General features: G+C 49.5%; 1 protein-coding gene across 1 annotated transcript; it reads right to left on the bottom strand.

Annotated features, from left to right (window-relative positions):
• Positions 1-5,326: 5,326 nt before the first annotated feature.
• LOC122115256 (proproteinase E-like) lies at positions 5,327-13,612 on the bottom strand. The gene is made up of 8 exons (XM_042688648.1): positions 13,564-13,612; positions 12,216-12,301; positions 10,739-10,836; positions 10,503-10,637; positions 10,037-10,173; positions 8,695-8,837; positions 6,471-6,623; positions 5,327-5,408 (listed from the first exon to the last, which is right to left on the bottom strand). The coding sequence occupies exons 1-8, from the start codon at positions 13,601-13,603 to the stop codon at positions 5,391-5,393; spliced, it is 810 nt and encodes a 269-aa protein (XP_042544582.1). The 5' UTR covers positions 13,604-13,612; the 3' UTR covers positions 5,327-5,390.
• Between the last annotated feature and the right edge of the window lie 1,287 nt (positions 13,613-14,899).

Raw genomic sequence — 14,899 nt, 5'->3', positions numbered from 1 at the left:
GAAGTCTCACAGTCTTTCCTGCCTAGGCTGGTTTCAAGCCATGATCTTCAGATTTCAGCCTCCTGAGTAGCTGGGCTAACAGATGTGAGCCACCCAATGTCCCGCCACTGGTCCCCTTATTTTGTAACCAGACAAGCTCCTCTTCACTTCGTTTGCTGGTCTCTGCTTGCAGTGTGCTTTCCTGACACCTGTTCACCAAGGTTTCCGCTCACACATAGCTGGTATCACTACCCCTGTGTCCACCTGCCCCCAAATACCCATCCTGTCCCTTTGGAGCCCATTGCGCTGCAGAGTTTTGTTGTTGCTGTTGTTTTTACTGTTCCTGGGTCTTAAAATAAGAGCCTTGTGCTCTCCCTTAGCTTTTTTACCCAAGGCTAGCCTTCTACCACTTGAGCCACACCTCTACTTCTGGCTTGTTCACTCGTTTTGATGACATTGTATCAGATAAAGGACAACGGTTCCATTTTATCACCTCAGTGGCACAGCCATCTTTTTTTTTTTCTTTTTCTTTTTTTTCCAGTCGTGGGGCTTGAACTCTGGGCACTGTCCCTGAGCTCTTCAGCTCAAGGTGAGCCCTCTACCACTTGAGCTACAGCGCCACTTCTGGCTTTTTCTGAGTGGTTTATTGGAGATAAGAGTCATATGGACTTTTCTGCCCAGGCAGGCTTTGAACCACAATCCTCAGATCTCTACCTTCTGAGTAGCTAGGATTACAGGTGTGAGCCACCATGCCCAGTTTTACCTATTTATTTTCTACCTCATACTCCACAGGCAGGGTCCACAAGGCCATGTTACTAAACATAAGCTTGAATCAGTAAGTGAATGGAAAGGAAGAGAAGTCTCAACTTTTATAATAAAGCCAATGTGTCAGAGGGCAAGGGACTCTGCTGTAGTTTAACAGGGTAAGGAGCTAGGCATGGTATGCTTGCCTGTAATCCCAGCACTTGGAGGTAGGGGGTAAGAGTAGGATATTGGCTTGGGCTACATAACAAGACTTTGTCTCAAACAAAGTTAGGCTTATTTCCTAGATGTGGCAAGAGAAACAGAACATGAAAAAAAAAAAAGTGCAGTATCTCCCCAAAGGAAGAAACAGGGTCTAGGAGAGGTGGGGTTGAGGAGTAACTGAGGTAAAGCAGTGTTCTTGGCCCCAAGTAAACCGGTTATATATGAAGAGCTTAACATGTGGCTTGACCAGAATCCAGCCTCAGAGTTCTGTTTCCCTGATCCCACAGAGTTAAGATAAATAGACTGTTGTGCTCAAAAACCCCTCTGTGAAGTTCTGCACCTGGGCTGCAAATCTAGGCTACAGCTCTGACCCACTAGAGTGGGAGGCTCTGTGCCACCGATGTGATGTCCAAGAGCTCAGTGTCTAATTTTAGAGAACAAAGATTCTCAGCATTACACCTTTGGTGTTAAGAGATTCTTTTCTCTTTTGGTGATGCTGAGGATTGAAGTCAGGGTCCTGTTGGCGCCCTACAAATGCTCCACCGCTGAGCTCCATCCCCAGCCTCAACGAAAGACAGTTTGTCCGTTTACATTTGATGGGAATGTCTGATGTCACAGTCATCTAGATATAAGAACCACTGAGACCTCTGATCTTCCTGTCTCCCCATAGCTCCCTCACCCTAGACTGGACATCACTGTGGGTCCCCATTGGAACAGGGCCAGGTCACAACCACTACTTGGGGTGACCCAGCCTCCTAGTTGGATTGTGGCTCTGCCAAGGTTGGACCATCTTCCTCTGCCTCTCATTCCTGACAGTACCAATAGGTGCTCAGCCTGTCTCCTTGGAACCTAATTGTTGACAGGTTCTCTTTTTTGTTGTTCTGTCCCTAAGCTCCTTTCTTGGCTCAAAGCCAGTGCTCTAACACTTGAGCCACACCATTTCTACATAAGAATCTCACAAGCCAGGCACTGGTGGCTCATGCCTGCAATCCCAGCTACTTAGGAAGCCGAGATCTGAGGATCATGGTTCAAAGCCAGCCTGGGCAAGAAAGTCCGTGAGACTCTTTTTTTTTTTTTTGGGTCCGGTCGTGGGGCCTGAACTCTGGGTCTGGGCTCAAGGCTAGCGCTCTACCACTTGAGCCACAACGCCACTTCCGGCTTTTTTCTTTTTGCTTATGTGGTGCTGAGGAATCGAACCCAGGGCCTCAGGCATGCAAGGCAAGCGCTCTACCACTGAGCCATCTTCCCAGCCCTGTGAGACTCTTATCTCTAGTTAACTACCAGAAAACTGGAAGTGGTACTGTGGCTCAAATGGTAGAGTGCTAGCCTTGGTCAAAAGAGCTCAGGGACAGTGCCTAGGCCTAGAGTTCAGGCCCCACGACTGACGAAAAAGAAAAAAAAAAAGAAAATGAAGGAAGGAAGGGAGGGAGGAGTGAGGGAGGAAAGAAAAGAAAAAGAATTGAATTAATTAAACGGTTGGCAGTTTTAGGCCAGACTACATGACTCTCTGCTGCCCACGTGTGGTGACCAGAGGGCATAGCAATCCCAGTTTCCCCCCTGAGGCTGAGTTTTCAGCGTGGGGGCTTTGCTAATCCATGGGAGTGTGGGATTATGCACTGCCCTTTCTCCTGAAACTATTCTGGAAGGTTTTCAAAGGGCACTTTTTTTTTTTTTTTTTTTGTCGGTTATGCGGCTTGAACTCTGGGCCTGGGCGCTGTCCCTTAGCTCTTCAGCTCAAGGCAAACATTCTACCACTTGAGTCACAGTAGCACTTCCAGTTTTCTAGTGGTTTATTGGAGACGAGTTTCATGGAAAGCTGGGTGCCTGTGGCTCATGCCTGTAATCCTAGCCACTCAGGAGGCTGAGATCTGAGGATCACAGTTCAAAGCCAGCCCTGGCAGGAAAGGCCTTGAGAATCTTATTTCCAATAAACACCAGAAAACCGGAAGTGGTGCTGTGGCTTAAGTGGTAGGGTGCTAGCCTTGAGCTAAAGAGCTGAGGGACTGTGCCCAGACCTAGAGTTCAAGCTCCATGACTGACCAAAAGAAGAAGAGGAGGAGGAGGAGGAGAAAAGAGAGAGAGAGAGAGAGAGAGAGAGAAAGAAAAGTTTCATGGACTTTTTTGCTCAGGATGGCTTTGAACCACAATCCTCATATCTCAGCCTTCTGAGTAGCTAAGAAAGAAAGAGTTTCATGGACTTTTTTTTACCCAGGATGGCTTTGAACCACAATCCTCATATCTCAGCCTCCTGAGTAGCTAGGATTACAGATGTGAGCCACCGGTGCCTAGCTTGAAGGGCACTTCTTGACCCTGGGGGAGAGGAGAAAAAATGTGGGGCTGTTTGTGATGTGTGGCGTCAGAAGATGGGAAGGGGTGGCAGAGGGGGCATTTTAGGAAGTATTGTTAGCAGGCAGTAGTGTCTTCTGCCTGTAATCCTAGCTACTCAGGAGGCTGAGATCTGAGGATCACAGTTCGAAATCAGTCCAGACAGAAAAATCTATGAGACTCTTACCTCCAATTAGCCACCAAAAAGCTGATAGAGCTAGAGCTCAAATGGCAGAGTGCTAGCATTGAGTGCAAAAGCTAAGAGAGAGCACAAGGCTCTGACTTTAAGTCCCAGAAAAAAAGAAAGAAGAAAGAAGAGAAGGAGAAGGAAAAGGAGGAGGAAAAGGAGGAAAGATCCCTTATCATTTAATAATTTCATTTCTTGAAATATGGGTAGGTAGGTAGATATAGATATTGATATCTCAAGGCTGGGGATGTAGTTCAATGGTACAGCTTGCCTAGCATGAGCAAAGTCCTGGGTTCATCCTCAGCACCACACACACACACACAAGTAAATATTGTATAAACCTGTCTTTGTTGGGACTAAGTCCTTTTCCTGGATCTCAGGAGTCCCATGAAACAAAAGATTGCACTGTTTTTGTTTGGCTTTGTTCTTTTTGTGCCCATCCTGGGGCATGAACTCAGGGCCTGGGTGCTGTCCCTGTATTTTTTTGGTCAAGGCTAGTTCTCTACCACTTGAGCCACAGCTCCATTTCTGGCTTTTATTCCCCTGGTAGTTAATTGAAGATAAGTCTTATGGGCTTTACTGTCCAGGCTGGCTTTGAACGGAGATCTGCAGATCTCAGCTTCCTGAGTAGCTAGGATTACAGGCATGAGCCATCAATACTTAGCAGCTGCACTGCTTGTTAGGTTGCTTTCGTTGGCATATATGGGGTCTTTCAGGCCTCAACACCTTGCTGGGCTGCAGCCTTGGACATTGGGTCAATCTGTGCCTGCAGATCTATGCCTATGTCTCCTCTTCATGCATCCAGGGCTTGCCTCTGCATTCCCTACCCAGAGCTAGCCATGAGGCATGTAGCTAGTCATGGTTTAATATGATGGCTCACCCTTGGCAGGTAAGCTAGTTACGGTTTAATGGATGGCTTTTTTTTTTTTTTTTGTCCTAGGACTTGAACTCAGGGCCTAGATGCTGTCTTTGAGATTCTTTTGTTCAAGGCTAGCACTCTACCACTTGAGCCACAGCACCACTTGTGATTTTTTTGGAGACAAGAGTTTCATGGAGTTCTGTATCCAGGATGGCTTTGAACCACAATCCTCAGATCTCAGTCTCCTCAGTAGTTAGGATTACAAGTGTGAGCCACCAGCCCCTGGCTCTGGATGACTCTTTATAAATAAGGAGATACTTCAGAAGAGCCGTGTCTGCCTCCCCCTCTGAATCCTCTCCTGGAATAATAAATGTTTGTTTGGGGCTGAGAAGGTGGCTCAGTGGTAGAGCACTTGCCTTACATGCATGAGGCCCTGGTTTCGATTCCTCAGCACCACATAAGCAAAAAGGAAAAAAAAGCTGCAAGTGGAGCTTTGGCTCAAGTGGTAGAGCGCTAGCCTTGAGCTGAAGAGCTGAGGGACAGCGCCCAGGCCCAGAGTTCAGGCCCCATGACCAGACCCCCCCCAAAAATAAATAAATGTTTGTTTGTTGAATGAATGGGTGAGCATAGTTCTCCCCCTCTCCAGCCAATCAAAAGGCAGAGGATATATGGTCCCTCCCACTGTCCCCATGAGCCTCCCCAGAGCTGATGGAGCTGGGTTTTCTGCAGAGTGGAGTGGTTTTATGCTTGCATTGAGAAGTCACTAGTATGTGTGTGAGGGTATACACGTCTCTGGGTCTGTTTATACACGGAAAGCCCTGTGTTCTAGCACTCCTCATGTCCCAGGCTAACTAGGCTGACTGAACACCCCTCAACGGCTCCCTTCTTTCCTTTTCATCCTCTTCTGAGAGGGGGGGGGGGTCCACTGTCACCTCTGCACTTCTGTTTTGTGTTCTTAGGAGGATGTCAGAGGAGAAGACATGAATCAGTGCAGAAGAGGACTCAGTTTGGACGTTCTGAAAGCTCTTTATTTATGAAGGAAGTGGGGTCAGCACAGCCAGCTGGGCCTTGGTGCTAGTTGTTTGCAATGGTCTGGAAAAAAGCAAGAGTGGAAAGGAATAGTCTAGTTAGAGCCAGGTACTGTAGTTCACACCTATAATCCTATCTACTTTCAAGCTAAGATTGTGAGCATGGCAGTTCTAAGCCAGCCTGGGCTTAAACTTGAGGCCTGGGCACTATCCCTGAGCTTTTTCACACAAAGCTAGCACTCCACCATTTGAGCTACACTTCTACTTCTGGCTTTTTTGGTGATAAATTGGAGAGAAGAGTCTCCTGGATTTTCCTGCTTAGGCTAGCTTCGAATTGCAGTCCTCAGATCTCAGCCTTCCAAGTGGCTAGGATTACAGGCATGAGCCACCAGCACTTAGTGCTGTTCATGAACAATATCAGTGACCTGTCAGATCACCTGTTCCCAGATGGGGTCTGAGCTCTTCCCTGTCACAGCTGTCCCTACCCTTCAGCATTATTGTCCACTTCCCTCTCTGTGCGCCCACCAAGTGGCTCTTTGCACTGCATCCCTCTCCCTCTCCCTTTTACTCTCTCTCCCTCCCTCCCCCTCCTCAAGAAGGACCTGCTTAGCTGGATGCTGGTGGCTCAAGCTTGTAATCCTAGCTACTCAGGAGGCTGAGATCTGAGGATTGCCATCCAAAGCTAGCCCAGGCAGAAAAGTCTGAGACCCTTATCTCCAATAAACTACTTAGAAAAAGCCAGACATAGTGGTAGAGCACTAGCCTTGAGCAGAATCTCAGGGACAGTGCCCAGGCCCTGAGTTTATGCCCCAGGACCAGCAGAAAAAAGAGGAGGAAGAGGAGGAAGAGGAGAAAGAGGAGGAGAAGGAGGAGGGGAAGGAGGGGGAGGAGGAGGAGGAGGAGAAGGAGGAGGAGGGAAGACCTGCTCCAGAGGAGACACTCCTAGCCACATGCTGAATTCAGAAAGTACAACAGGGCTTGAGAGCCCCACCCAAAGACGACTCTCTTTTCTCTGGGCCACAAAACATCTCTAAGCCCTCAGGAATGCTCCCAGGACTTCCCTCCTGGCCCTCCTTCCAATCTGTGCCCTTCCACCCCAGTCCTTCCAGCACCCTGCTCCCCTCACCTCCTCAATCCACTTGTTGAAGGCTGAGACCCGAGTGAACACCGTGGGCTTCTTCTTGGTGTTGCAGCCAAAGGCAGACACAAAACTGGTCACTCCATGGACCTCCCAGGTGCCGTCTTCAGCAGGGCAGTTAAGGGGTCCTCCGGAGTCACCCTGAAATGGTCAGACAGGAAAGGGGCTGAGCTGTGACTGAGGGATTGCTTCTAACTTCAAGGATTTCATTAAACTCACTCCTTATTTGAATCTCATCTATGAAATGAGGTAAACAGCCATCTGTCTTATGAGTTGGTATGGATTAAATAAGATACTGGCCTGGTGCAGTCCCTTGCACCTGTAATCCCAGCTACTCAGAAAGTTGAGATTGGGAGAATGATGGTTTGTGGCCAGTTCAAGAGACCAGATTTCAGCAGAAAAGTCTGGGCACGGTGGCATGAGGCTGCGGCTGTCATTCCAATTCAGATGGAAAAGATAAATAGGAAGTCAGAATGCAGGCTGGCCCAGGCAAAGAGCAAGATCAAAACATTCAAAAATAACCAGAGCAAAAGAGGGTTGTAGGAGGCATGGCTCAAGCAGTAGAGCCAAGCCCTGAGTTCAGACCCCAGTCCTACACACACACACACACACACACTATTTTTATTTTTTGTCAGTCATGGGGCTTGAACTCTGGTCTTGGGCACTATCCCAGCACTCTTAGCGCTCTACCACTTGAGCCTCAGCGCCACTTCTGGTTTTCTGGTGGTTTATTGGAGATAAGAGTAGTCTCATGGACTTTCCTGCTTGGGCTGGCTTCGAACCATGATCCTCAGAGCTCAGGCTCCTGAGTACTAGGATTACAGGAGTGAGCCACCAATGCCCAGCCACACACACATTATTAATAAAATAAGATAAAGGATCTTGGGGGCTGGGAAGATGGCATGCATGAAGCCCTGGGTTTGATTCCTCAGCACCACATAAGCAGAAAAAGCCAGAAGTGGCGCTGTAGCTCAAGTGGTAGAGCGCTAGCCTTGAGCTGAAGAGCTGAGGGACAGCGCCCAGGCCCAGAGTTCAGACCCCACAACAGACAAAAAAAAGAAAAAAGATAAAGGATCTTGGCCAAAATCTAATAAGGTGGAGGCACTTGGAGAATGGTAGTTCCTTTTCTTAGTACAACAGTTAATCTGATGTTATTCTTTATACTCATAATACAATGAAAGCATTTTTTCACAGGCTTTGGGATTGAATCTAGGTTCTTCTGGGCAGGCAGGTGCTCTACTACTCTAGCCACATTCCTTTCCTTTGCATTTGTAGTTTGCTTTTGATATAAAGTCTTGGTAACTTTGATTAGGTTGGCTTTGCATTCAAGATCCTCTTGGCTCTGTCTCTACAGTAGCTGACATCACAGGCATGTTCCACTATGCCTGGGTGTAGGGGCTTGTACTCAAGGCCTGAGTGCTGACCCTGAACTTCTTTGTTTCAGGCTAGGACTCTATCGCTTAAACCACAGAACCATCTCTGACTTTTTTTTGGTAATTAACAGGAGATGAGAGTCTCATGAACTTTCTTGCCCAGTCTGGTTTCGAACCACAATCCTCACATCTCAGCCCCCTGAGTAGCTAGGATTACAGGCTTGAGCTACAGGCACTGGGCAGCAGAAGTACTCTTTTTTCTTTTTCCTTTTTTTTTTTTTTTTTGGTCAGTGGTGGGGCTTGAACTCTGGGCCTGGGCGCTGTCCCTCAGCTCTGCAGCTCAAGGCTAGTGCTCTACCACTTGAGCCACAGAGCCACTTCGGGTTTTCTGAGTGCTTTATTGGAGATAAGAGTCTAACAGACTTTTCCTGCCCAGGCTGACTTTGAACTGTGATCCTCAGATCTCAGCCTCCTGAGTAGCTAGGATGACAGGCGTGAGCCAGTGCCCGGCTAACAGAAGTACCCTTAATGTTTATTTATAACTTCAGAAAGACAATTGCACCGCATTCCAGGTCACAGGGCCAGTGTCTCTGACTCTACCACTGGAGAAGCCTGAGGACAGGAGCAGGCGAGTGACATGTACAAGTCAACCAGTGTGGGAGCCAGCTGAGAGTGGGGAGCTCCCGATTCTACCTCTAGAGATGACGCCGACTTCCTCTTCATCCTGCCTGGCCCGGGGCTGAATGAGGTAAGCGGGCAAGATGCCTTCTCTGCCCCTCCACCTTGGACAGATGGCTGCGCCCCTTGTACCCTGTGCGGCAGGTTGAGAGTGGACTCACGTTGCAGCCAGAGCGAATGTCGCCGCCAGCACAGACCATCGTCTTCTTCACGCTGAAGCCCCACCAGTCCAACCTGGAGCAGTGAGCATAGTCCACCACGGGCAGCAGTGCCTGCTGAAGCTTGTCAGGGAGAGGCCCTTTGGCTATGGAAACAGAGAACACTGAGTAGGGAGCTCAAGTCTAGGATCCCCTGCTTTTCTGGCCTGCTGTGGACTATATGATCTTCTCTCTCTCTTTCTCCCTCTCTCTCTCTCTCTCTCTTTCTTCATTTCTTTTTCTTTCTTTCTTTTTTCCTTCCTTCCTTCCTTCCATCCTTTCTTTTTTTTTTTTTTGCCACTCCTGGGGCTTGAACTTAGAGCCTGGGCACTGTCCCTGAGCTTCATTTGCTCAAGGCTAGCACTCTACCACTGGAGCCACAGTGCCACTTCCAGCCTTTTCTGTTTATATGGTACTGAGGAATCAAACCCAGGGCTTCATGCATGCTAGGCAAGCACTCTGCCACTAAGTCACATTCCCAGCCCAACTTGCAGCTATCTTGCATGCCTTCTTTTTCTTTCTTTCTTTCTTTTTTTGTGCTAGTCCTGGGGCTTACACTCAGGATCTGGGTGCTCTCCCTGAGTTTTGTGGGTTTTTGTGCTCAAGGCTAGTGCTCTACTACTTGAGCCATAGTTCCACTTCCTAATTTTTTAGTAATTTAGTGAAGATAAAAATCTCACAGATTGGGGCTGGGAAGGTGGCTCAGTGGTAGAGCGCTTGCCTTGCATGCCTGAGGCCCTGGGTTCGATTCCTCAGCACCACATAAGCAAAAAGAAAAAAGCCGGGAGTGGTGCTGTGGCTCAAGTGGTAGAGCGCTAGCCTTGAGCTGAAGAGCTGAGGGACAGCGCCCAGGCCCAGAGTTCAGGCCCCACGACCGGACCAAAAAAAAAAAAAAAATCTTACAGATTTTTTTTTTGTCAGTCGTGGGGCTTGAACTCTGGGCTTGGGCGCTGTCCCTGTGTTCTTCAGCTCAAGGCGAGGGCTCTACCGCTTGAAACATAGCACCACTTCCGGTTTTCTAGTGGTTTACTGGAGATAAGAGACTCACGGGCTTTCCTGCCCAGGCTGGCTTTGAACCGTGATCCTCAGATCTCAGCCTCCTCAGTAGCTAGGATGACAGGCGGGAACCACCCAGATGTCCCATTCAACTATCCATGATTGGGAGGATGGGGGAGAAGGCTAGGTCTGGAGGGGAGTGAAGGCACAGTGTGAGAACTGGACTTGGGGAGACCCTCTACACCCCCCCTCCCACAGGGCCTGCCCTTCTGCCACTGTCCCTGTGGTCAGCTAGCAGGGCAACACTTACTGGAGAGACGCCCCCAGCCACTAATGTAGCAGGGTTCTCCATTAGGTAAGATGTCACCAGCAGGGGGGAGGCGGGCAAGCTGGACTTCTTCTCCCAGCTGGGCACTTCGAGAGAGCTTGACCAGGGCGATATCATTGCTGGGAGGGAGGGTGGGGAGGAAAGGAGTCAATCAGAACCTAGGCCTCCAGCCCCATACTCTACCACTTGAACCACAGCTCCACTTTTGGCTTTTTAGTGGATCATTGGAACTAAGAATCTCATGGATTTTTCTGCTAGGGCTAGCTTCAAACCTGTATCCTTAGATCTCAGCCTCCTGAGTAGTTAGGATTACAGGCATGAGCCACTGATACCTGACTGGCAATGATCCTTAATGGCTCTGCTTCTACCCTTGGCTGGGTGTCACTTGAGCCCATGTCATGGAGGAAGTGTTGGGGAGCCCAGGCCCCAAGCCTGAGAGTTTACTCACCCGCAGGCCACACATTTATCATTCCACTCGGGGTGCACAAAGAGACCTTCAGGGTTGACGGGGATCACCTGCTCAGGCCCTTCCTCCACAGCCCGGTCATACTCACCCAGCACCACCTGATAGGTCAGCAAGGACCTGTCAAGAAGCGAAGTCGGTATGGGCCTGGGGCCAACCTCCCTTCTTGCCATAGCCATGCTTTGGTCTCATGCAGGGAGGGGGCAGATGGGATGACTTACGAGATGCAGTGTCCTGCAGTCAGGACCCAGTCGGGGGCGATCAGGGTGCCACCGCAGGTGTGATGGAAGGCCCCTTCCTTCTCATACTGCAGGGAGACCTGGAGGCCAAGGAGCACAGAGCCTGGGTGGCCTCAAGCCCACTGGAAGGATGGCCATCAGCAGACTGGTAGGTTCCACACTGTACAACTGTTTCGAGCAGTGCACAACCCATACCACTGCTCATGTGGGCCCTACCACTTTTTCTCTGGGTCATATTTTAATCTGCCAAAGCTGCCCCACCTTAGGCTCTATGGCCTACCCTCTAGGACATCCCTAAATTTTCTTTTTCTCAAGAACCCTCCATGACTCCCCCTTCTCAAATCCTCTACATTCTCTTGCATGTCAGATCTTTCCGGGTTTCTCGGAACTGCCTAAGCACAGCTCACCCCCGGTCCTCTGCCTCTCTTCTCGTCTCTACACGTGTTGATTTTTCCAAAGTTTCTAGGAGAACAAGTGTTGGCAAATTCGAATCTATGAGTCAGATCTGACTCGTGACCTATTTTGATATTTTATTTTTGGCCTGTGTCGGTACTGAGACTTGTTTGGCTTTTTTGCGCATGACAGTGCTCTACCATTTGAGCTTACACCCTCGCTTCTAGTTTTTGCTGATGAGTTGGAGATAAGAATCTCATAACTTTTTCTGTCAGGGCTGGCTTTGAGTCATGATCCTCAGATCTCAGCCTCCTGAGTAGCTGGGATTATAAGCATAAGCCACCAGGGCCAGGCTTATTTTTGTTGTTGTTTTCTTGTTGCACTGGAGATAGGACCCAGGCCTTGCATACACCGGGCAAGCTCTTTACCACTAAGCCACTGAGCCTGATTTTTTTTTTTTCCTTTGCTGGTACTGGGTGTGATCTCAGGGCCTCGTATTTGTTTAACTGGTATTCTACCATCATTTGAGCCACACCTCCAGCTCTGCTTTTTGGTGGCTATTTTGGAGATGCAGTCTAGAGAACTTCCCTGACCAGGGTCGTCTTGAATTGTGGCCATCTAGATCTCAGCCTCCTGAGTAACTAGCCTTCTTATAGATGGTAGCCACTGATTCTACTCTTGGGGTTTTTTGTTTTTCTTTTGGTTTTGGTTGTGGGGACTGAACTCTGGGGGCCTTGGCGCTGTCTCTCAGCTCTTCAGCTCAAGGCTAGCACTCTACCACTTGAGCCACAGCGCCACTTCCAGCTTTTTCTGCTTATGTGGTGCTGAGTAATCAAACCCAGGGCCTCATGCATGCAAGGCAAGCACTCTACCACTGAGCCCCCTGATTCTACTCTTAAATTGCAAACAGCTGAGCAAGGGTTATAGCTTGAGCTGGCAAAGTCCCCTGGCTTTAGGGGATAGAAGTGGATGTTGGAAAGGAAGTGATGGGGACTGGGCAGCATGTGTGCAGACCTGGGGACCTGGAGCCCAGGGACGGCCTGAGAGCAGCGGGTATTCCTCTTACCTGCCAGGGCCAGCTGTAGGGGACAGCATCCTCACCATTTACCACACGGCCAGAAGGGTTGTAGAAACATCGACCATAGCCTGTTGCTGAAGGAGAGAATAGAGGTGTCATTCAGCCAGAGGGTCCCCAGAAGGGAAGAGGAGACCAGAGTTCCGTAAAGAGCAGAGGCTTTGTCAGGCGCTGGTGCCTCACACCTGTAGTCCTAGCTACTCAAGAGGCTGAGATCTGAGGATCACAGTTCAAAGCCTGCCCGGGCAGGGAAGTCCGTGAGAATAAACCACCAGAAAACAGGAAGTGGCACTGTGGTTCAAAGTGGTAGAATACTAGCCTTGAGCAAAAGAACTCTAGGACAGCACCCAGGCCCTGAGTTCAAGCCCTATGACTGAAAAAATAAACAAGAGAAGAGGCTTTGATGTAAGACAGCCTGGACACAAAATGGCTCAGCTGCTTGTTTTTGTATGAGGTAATTTACTACTCTCCATAATGGGGATAATAATGGTACCAACCACAGGGCTGTGGAGAGAATTATGTAAGATACAGAAGAAGCCAGGTGCTGTGGCTGATGCCTGTAATCCTAGGAGGCTGAGACCTGAGAAGAATTGTGATTTGAAGCCACCCAGGCAGGAAAGTCCATGAGATAGACTCTCTCTCTCTCTCTCTCTCTCTCTCTTTCTCTCTCAACTTCTTTTGCTCAAGGCTAGCACTCTACCTCTTGAACCACAGTGCCATTTCTGGCTTTTTCTGTTTATGTGGTACTGAGGAATAGAACTCAGGGCTTCATGCATGCTGGGCAAACACTCTACCACTAAGCCACATTCCTAGCCTTCTTATTTCCATTTAACCACCAAAAATCCAGAAGTGGAGCTGTGGCCTTGCGCAAAAACCCTGAGGAACGGTGCCCAGGCCCTGAGTTCAAGCCCCTGTACCATCAGGTGTGCACAGACACACACAGAAGACAAAACCTTTGATATTCTGCAGTGAATATTATCTGTTACCCTTATTGTCATGCGAGAGGAGGCCTGTAGAGAGGCCAAGGAAAGGCTGGAACACTGACGCTGGAGCTGGATAGAGGGAATGTATGAGGAGATGGGTCACAAAGCAGAAGAATAGAAATGCCAGCCTAGAGCCCAGGCCCTGAACCCTGAGATTTCACCATTCTCTCAAGGACTCCTACCTCAGCCTGTTGGGTTCTTCCAGATTTCTCCTGACCTGTTCCACCCATAACTTCTCCCATTTCCACTCCAGCCCCATGCTGAAGGATCCTAGGTTCTGGATGTTACCCCAAGGAGCCAGGATGGATGGCTAGATCCATGCAACATGAGGAACAGAGACACGGGCTGGAGCTTACCCAGGGCCAGGCAAAGGAGCGAAATCAGTAGCCGAGGCATTGTGTGCTCTGCTGTGATAGCCAGAGCCTGGGGCTCTGATATAGGGAAGCAGGCAGGTGGAGGGGGCCACGTGGGGCCCCATTCCCATAACAGGTGGTGGAATACCAGTCCTTCCCAGGGCCAAGGCCACAGCGGGAGAAGGAGAGCCCACAGAAGGACCTGCATTCCTGCATTCAGGTGGCACCAAATAAACCAACTGATAACAGAAAGTTTCTATCGGAACAAACCAGCCTCTAGTTCTGCTATCCCCAAGTTCTGTCCCACCTTAGAGACCAGAAATCTGAGACTCACCTGCCTTAGATTCTTGGGGGATACAAGTGGAATCCTACAGGCCATACCATTAGTTTCTAGACATCTTTGGTTTAGCACAGTGCTTTTGAGATTCTTCTGTGTCTGCCAGATGTTTTCAAGGTGCTGTGTATGTGGGGAACTGGGGTGGGAGAAGGTGAGAGGAAAGGGTATACTTCCAAAAATTTCTCCCTGGTTGGGCCAGGGGTACAGCTTAGTGGGACAGCAGGTGCTTAGCCTGCTCAAAGGCCTGAGTTCCATCCCAAATATTAAAAGAATACAATAAAACCCACAAATCTTCTGGATGTCTGCCTGCAGGCACTTGTATCCTAGAAACCGAGGCAGGCAGAGCTTAGCTGGGCTGAGAGAGCCCTGTGAGTGGTGGAAGGTCAGCCATATGCCTGGGTGGGATTTCAGCAATGGACCTTTCTTGTCACACCCTCCATTAGGCCTGCCACTTCCGTAGCCTGGGCCTTTGACAAGCCAGAGAACAGCCGCGGGAACAGCTGTGAAAATCCTTCCAACCGAGATTAAAAATAGCCATGCCCTCCCTGGCCCCTGTTTGCTGTAGGCCTGGTTTGTGTTATATTTGCTCAGCTTGAGTGCTCAGCCCCGTTCCCCAGGCCTCACATTGAGGCAGAGAAGGGGAGGGCCCAGGAGTGGGCCCAACTGGAAGAAAAGCTTCTCCATCTCACTGCAGAGCATCTGCAACAGTAGGGCCTAGGAGACCACCTAGCCCAACCTGAGGACTCTGACAGAAGTGATGGCATCCAGAGAAAAGCTGGGAGTACTAAGGGCACAAGGAGCATTCCGATCCTCCTTACCCCTTATCTACTTGGCCTTGAGCAAGTCCCAATGTCAGACCAGCATGTGGCCCAGGGCTCTCTGGCCCCTCTGAGGCCAGCCGTCCATCACCCTCTCTACCAGGTTGCCTCATTTTCAAGGATTAACCCTGGAGGGGGGAGCAAAGCCCCTAAAAGTAAAACCCCTCTTGGCACCAGAAGAGGG

The sequence above is a fragment of the Dipodomys spectabilis genome, unplaced genomic scaffold (genome assembly GCF_019054845.1).
Source record: "Dipodomys spectabilis isolate Male_0828 unplaced genomic scaffold, ASM1905484v1 ptg000118l, whole genome shotgun sequence".
NCBI lineage: Eukaryota > Metazoa > Chordata > Mammalia > Rodentia > Heteromyidae > Dipodomys > Dipodomys spectabilis.
Note: the sequence above shows the minus strand (reverse complement) of the source record. Positions and strands in the feature narration are given on the sequence as shown.

Coding starts and splice junctions, on each gene's coding strand:
- LOC122115256 (XM_042688648.1), bottom strand. CDS start 13,603: ATGCCTCGGCTACTGATTTCGCTCCTTTGCCTGGCCCTGG. Junction 10,837..12,215: donor CCTACAGCTGGCCCTGGCAG/GTAAGAGGAATA, acceptor CTTGGCCTCCAG/GTCTCCCTGCAGTATGAGAA. Junction 8,838..10,036: donor TGGCTGGGGGCGTCTCTCCA/GTAAGTGTTGCC, acceptor CTGTTTCCATAG/CCAAAGGGCCTCTCCCTGAC.